Below are 6,257 nucleotides of genomic sequence, written 5' to 3' on the forward strand. Positions count from 1 at the left end.
TCCCTCTCTAGCTCTCTAATTATGCACAAATGAAACGGTTTGATTCTTAGTTTGAATGTTACTGCATGATAGAATAGAACTGTGTTAGGACTTAATGGTAATGATTAGCTAGTAGAATACAAGTGTATAATAATAAACCCTATCTCAGTGCGTATTTGTAAATTTGTGTGGCAGGAAAGTGCAGAGATGGGTACCTTTTGTTTGGAAACTCCTTTTTGTTCTTCGTTCCTTTTAATGCCCTAATTTGACAACTTAACTTGTAACTCTGATTGTTCAGCTTTTGCATTTGACTGAAAAAGTTTTCATTTTTGCAATTTATGCTTCTGCAATTCTTGATTTTCATGTCCTCCCATTTGACTTTAATGTTATATTTAAGAGCTTCTGCTCACTAACATGCCTCTTGAACTCTCCTTTTGGACTTGCCTTTCGATGCTGCTAGTTTTGTTATCATTTGACCCTTTAGTTAAAATGTCTTTGATATTGCGGCGGCTCTATGAATCTTATCTCATTGCATAGTTCCACTGAGATTCACTCGATGAAAGTCCTTTTTTGGCCGATCTTTTTGTTTCCTCCTTTCGATATGTGTATACTTCTTCCCAGGAATTCTTCTGGCCTCTGTGCCTTCTTCACAGTTGCCTCACAAGCTTGTTTATTTAGTTTCATAAGATGCCACGGGGAAAGGCAAATTCTTCATCAGTTGGTAAGCCGTCTGAGCCTGAAAAGCCAGTTGAATCTGATGAGAAGGTCGACCTTGAAGAGGAAAACGATGCTGAGGAAGAAATGGAAGAAGAGGTCGAATATGAAGAAATAGAAGAAGAGGAGGAAGTGGAAGAAATAGAAGAGGAGGAAGTGGAAGAAATAGAAGAGGATCCGGAGGAGGTGGAGGAAGTAGAAGAGGAAGAAGAAGAAGAGGAGGAGGAGGAAGAAGAGGTTGAAGAAGTGGAAGAAGATAATGCCGTGAAAAACCACGGCATTGATGATGTTGAAAAGAAAAAACATGCTGAACTTCTTTCTCTTCCTCCTCACATGTCTGAAGTCTACTTAGGGGGCATTCCTCTTGATGCCTCATCTGAAGATTTGAAAGATTTTTGTGAGCGTATTGGGGAAGTTGTACAGGTATGTTTGTGCCATTTTTATTGTCCTGTGTATACTGATATAAGATATACAATGCCACCCTTTAACTTGATGATTGATGAGAACAGGTTCGAATAATGAAAGGAAAAGATTCTTCTGAGAATAAGGGCTTTGCTTTTGTGACTTTTAGAAATGTAGAACTGGCTACTAAAGCCATTGAGGAGCTGAATAATACCGAATTTAAGGTAATATGATAACTTCAGTCGCTAATACTATAGATCCTTCTCTTTTGCAGTTGTTAGCTACTTGGCTTTAGTGCAACTCAAATTTTACAAAAATTGCAGACTTGTAATGCAAGTAGTTATTCGTAATACAATCTGGTATGATGTATTCAATGCCTGACTGTAATGATAAATTGTTTCAGGGTAAAAAAATAAAATGCTCGACATCTCAGCAAAAAAATCGTCTTTTTATTGGCAATATTCCTAGAAGCTGGGACGAAAAAGTCCTGAGGAAGGTTGTGACTGAGACTGGACCTGGAGTTACCGCTGTTGAACTAGTCAAGGTATGCATTAAGCTGTTGTGCATCCCTTTTTACTTTTTTAATTGAAAGTTTCTAGGGATTATTTAAGGTCATGCCTGAATCACTGTCAACTTGTTTGCAACTATCATTATGGAATTGCATTGGCTTCATGCACAACTTTATGTACTTAAAGTCATGATATGCAGTTTCTTATTTAACTGTACTTGTTCAATCCTTTGACTCAGGATATGAAGAACATTAACAATAACCGTGGCTTTGCATTTATCGACTATTATAATAATGCATGTGCTGAATATTCAAGGCAAAAGATGATGAACCCAACATTTAAGCTTGAAGACAACTCCCCAACAGTGAGCTGGGCTGACCCTAAAAATGCTGATACCTCTGCTTCATCTCAGGTTTCAATTCATATGTCTTCCTTATTTTAAGCTATGTTGGTATTAATTATTTGATTTGTGGTTAATATGCCAACAATAAATTTTTATTAAAATAAGAAGTCTGCAACTACAATGGAGGCATGGAGGCATCATTTAGTGTATACTGATCAATGATCTAATGTGCAAGTGCTTCCCTCTAGTTTTTTAAGTTATTAAAGCATTATTTATAACAATAATCCTGACAAAAGGTAAAGCATTATTTATTAAAGGATTGTTTTTGGAAAGTAACTCCCGCATTTTTTTTTACATTTTATATTCTATAACTTTTAAATATCCTCATGGTTAAATGAAAAATATATCTCCTCCAGTGAGAAAGGACTTATTTCAAATATAATGAAGGTAGCCACCAAATATAACCTACTTGCTGTTATCAACTGTGGTAGTGTTCATTCATTTATAGAAGAAATAAAAAATTAATATTAGTAAAATAAAACAGTACAAGAAAAGAGCAGACTAAAAAACCCTTACTGACCAAGGCATGAAAAACAATGGAAATAATAGATGGACAAGTCAAAACAGTAAAGCTCTTCAGTCCCTTTGCATATCTGTTAGGAACACGCCCTTAAAAAGCCAAATATGCAAGGGGGCCACCAAGAGGAATGCCCAAATAAGCAAGGGGCCACCAAGATGAATACCCAAATAAGCAAGGGGCCACTGATATAACTATGCAACATTAATTCCGTGAAGCCGCCTTTATCCAAATTAATCTTACATCAGTAACCTTTTCCGACAGCTGACGTTTAAAATGAACATGTCTAAAGATGGTAAACTGTGGCGTGGCTCAAACTACAAAGTAAGGCTGGTGACTGGCTAGAAAACTTGTAAGTCAGGCAATTTGTGGCGGTTGTTTATGCAGATGATGTCTGATGTGCCTTCTCATGCCGTCATGGGGCAAGTTCTTTTGCAATAATTTGGCCCCTACAGATGAACACTTCTTATTCCTATGGTAGGTTCTAGTGTTTGAAGACTAGGGTTTGCCATCAACTTGGTTAGGCTACTAGGTCACTAGTCTAACCGCATGAATTAATATTCATTAATTTCATACATTAAATAAAATATTTAGTGTAGCAGTCCTAGTACTTATATATGAGCCCCTGTACATTGGATTAATCCTAGTGCCAGCCTTCTGTCCCACTTTTCCTTTATTGTAGCAACTAACGACACACATTTATAGAGCTAGAAAGAGCGTTTTTGTTTTTTTAAATAAAATTCTTCCATTATTTCTTATTCAGTTTCCTAAAACCTACCAAAACATAAACTTACATGTTAACTCGAGAGATTAACAACCATGTGTGCATCACTATCCCTCTTTTTTGCTTCTTGTTGTATACTAACCTTAAGCGCTACATTTCTCCCCTGCCATGTGTTTTTTTCGTTTCGTGTTCTTTTTTAAGCATTCATGATTTCTTCATCCGTTCTTTTTTCCCATCAATTTGTCTTCTCATGCATTTTTTTTTCTTGGTTTTTCTTTTTATGCACTCTCATCTAGAACAGGGATCTGGTCATGTCTTTTCTTTCTTTCATGGGTTTTTTTGGAAAAACAATTTAAATGAGACCTATTCTAGTTATTTTGAACCGCGAGTCACTGGTTTACCCCAAAAATCTCCTACTCTTGCCAACTTGCACCGGTTCTCAAGCATATCCGATCCAACAGACAGCTCAAAACAATCAATGTCGTAGATGTGTTGTCAGTCTTTGACAGTGGAGCGGAGCGGCTGGCCGCAAAACTGGGATAGCGGGGTGCAAGATAACTGCTAATCTAAAGTGTATTATAATATAAATTATAATACATATTAAATAAATAATACAGATACACATAAATGCTAAAAAATTAAAAAAGATATTCATTTTATGTGTAACATTCATACTTAGCAATAAAAAGTCACAGGTTTTAAGTAATATAGTATTACTATTTAATATAATGTTATCTAACTCTATATTTTATTTTAGCAACAACAAAATTCCACTTTTTTTGGGTTGATTGAACAGATCCACGTTTTTTGTTGTTGTCAAGAACATATATATCCTCTTAAATTAAAGATAGTTTCAAATGAATCGGTTTTAATTCCAGCCTAAACCAGTATTCCTTTATTTAGGCCTAAGTCAGTAGCAAACAAATAGTCAACATAAAAAACCCTAGTTTCTAATAAAACAACTGCAAGAAAATCTAGAAACAGAGCTGCCTCGCGAGAAAGGAGGCAGATGCGACAACAAGGCTGGAGGCACAAAACACTGAAGAAGTGAGGTGTGTTTGCATCGAGGAAAAAGATTTCTACCTAAATCTAGTAGTTTTAATCTTCAAAAACCTTTTGTGCTGCAATGGGGCCAGGTAAACTGCGATCTGTGACGCAAATCTCTCCAGCGAATGCAGCTGTGACAGCTGCCACTCAATTATGGGACCCTTCTGTGTATAGGGGCAGCCACCACTGCGACACTCCACTGCGATAGAGGCACTATTCCTCGCTATTGACAACATCGTAGCACTGGTTCCTGTTTAGATTGACCCGGTTTCTAGAACACCAGTAGGTTCAATTTGTTGATTGGTGACTCGAATGGTGGAGAAATGGATATCGAGGCTATGTGGAGAGGGATCACAGTCATGAATGTTGCTTTGTAGCCACTTTAGAGGAAAAACCTGGTGGAAATTATAGCCATTTGCTGGTGGAGAAATTAGGATTCCAGTGGCTAGAGTCAGTCTGCAGCCGATAGGAAGAGTCACTAGACAGAGACACCGTGGGAGAGGAATTGTTTACCTTAGGCACAGTCCATGTTAAGGCCTTGAGTGCATTAATAGTAAAAGAGCTAACAAAGGATTATTTCTTGACCTAATTAACAACAATGTACAGTACTGCAGTTATTATATAGATCACTTATATGCTAACATGTGCTAAAATATGCCACTGAATCTAGATTCTAGATTACTACCTACTGAATTGGTATTCTAACTGTTTCTATAGTTGATACATTACTCTTGACACATTGAAAATAGTGAATTCTTAAATATGCACAAACAGGTGAAGGCAGTATACGTGAAGAACCTTCCTAAGAATGTTACTCAAGAGCAGTTGAAGAAGCTTTTTGAACACCATGGGAAGATCACAAAGGTGGTTCTTCCACCACCAAAGTCTGGTCAGGAAAAGAACAGAATCGGTTTTGTACATTTTGCAGAGAGATCAAATGCTATGAAAGCACTAAAAAACACTGAAAGATATGAATTAGATGGTAACATTTGAATTGGTTATCTGTCATCATTTTTGAAGTTATGTAACTGCCACAAATATTGATTGGATTTGTTCTAAGTTTTCAGGTCAAATGTTAGAGTGCTCTCTAGCAAAGCCACAGGCTGATCAGAAAGCTGGAGTATCAAATATACAGAAGCAAGGATTGCTTCCTAGTTATCCGCCACACGTTGGTTATGGTTTGGTTGGGGGTGCATATGGTGCACTTGGTGCAGGTTATGGTGCTCCTGGTCTTGCACAGGTGATCTTTTTTACATGTTCTACACTCCCTTTTTATAATAAGAGATATGACAACTAACTTCCATTAAAGTAGTTAATGCTAATATACGATGCCTCCACTTGCAAGGAGAAGGTGGAGTTTTTGTTAGAATAGAACTTACAAATAGAACAATTAATGCACTTCAAAATCTGAGTTTGTTTCTTATATTAAAGATAAATAATACCCAAAATGTCTCTTATAAAAAGTACAAAAGGAGTATATGTTAATTTTCGTTTGGACAAATGTACATCAGATTTATCAGTATCATGCTACTTGAAGTGATTTTACATGCTAGGTGATCCATGTAATATATGCCATTGATGTATTCTCACATTCCCCTTGTATTAATCTGAGATTCTGATGACTGGAGTTGTATCTTTTACAGCCTTTGATGTATGGACCGGGTCAAACTCCTGCTGGAATGGCCATGATGCCGATGCTTCTGGCTGATGGACGCATCGGATATGTCTTGTAAGTAGAACTGCTAATCATTGCTCTATATGTATATTACATTTATAGCATGTCATATCATGACATCTAGCATATTGACAGATATTACTGTAATGATGTTTTGTAAGTAAAAAAAAAACAGTTCTAATGGCTACATAGTTGCTTGAATCCAGAGCCTGATAATGTATTTTCTTCTGCAGGCAACAAGGGTTGCAGCCACAGCCACAGCCACAGGCACAAACCCCACCTTCATA

General features: G+C 36.9%; 1 protein-coding gene across 1 annotated transcript in view; it reads left to right on the forward strand.

Annotated features, from left to right (window-relative positions):
* The window catches only part of LOC101492238 (heterogeneous nuclear ribonucleoprotein Q-like), a 6,751-nt gene that overhangs the window by 238 nt on the left and 256 nt on the right, over nucleotides 1-6,257 (forward strand). Inside the window, exons 2-9 of the mRNA XM_073369669.1 lie at nucleotides 601-1,116; nucleotides 1,203-1,319; nucleotides 1,499-1,639; nucleotides 1,843-2,016; nucleotides 5,070-5,277; nucleotides 5,363-5,535; nucleotides 5,939-6,024; nucleotides 6,204-6,254. Coding sequence (XP_073225770.1) covers nucleotides 667-1,116; nucleotides 1,203-1,319; nucleotides 1,499-1,639; nucleotides 1,843-2,016; nucleotides 5,070-5,277; nucleotides 5,363-5,535; nucleotides 5,939-6,024; nucleotides 6,204-6,254 — 1,400 coding nt within the window. The 5' untranslated portion in view covers nucleotides 601-666. The remainder of the gene's footprint in view (nucleotides 1-600; nucleotides 1,117-1,202; nucleotides 1,320-1,498; nucleotides 1,640-1,842; nucleotides 2,017-5,069; nucleotides 5,278-5,362; nucleotides 5,536-5,938; nucleotides 6,025-6,203; nucleotides 6,255-6,257) is intronic.

This window comes from Cicer arietinum, chromosome 6, assembly GCF_000331145.2.
Source record: "Cicer arietinum cultivar CDC Frontier isolate Library 1 chromosome 6, Cicar.CDCFrontier_v2.0, whole genome shotgun sequence".
NCBI lineage: Eukaryota > Viridiplantae > Streptophyta > Magnoliopsida > Fabales > Fabaceae > Cicer > Cicer arietinum.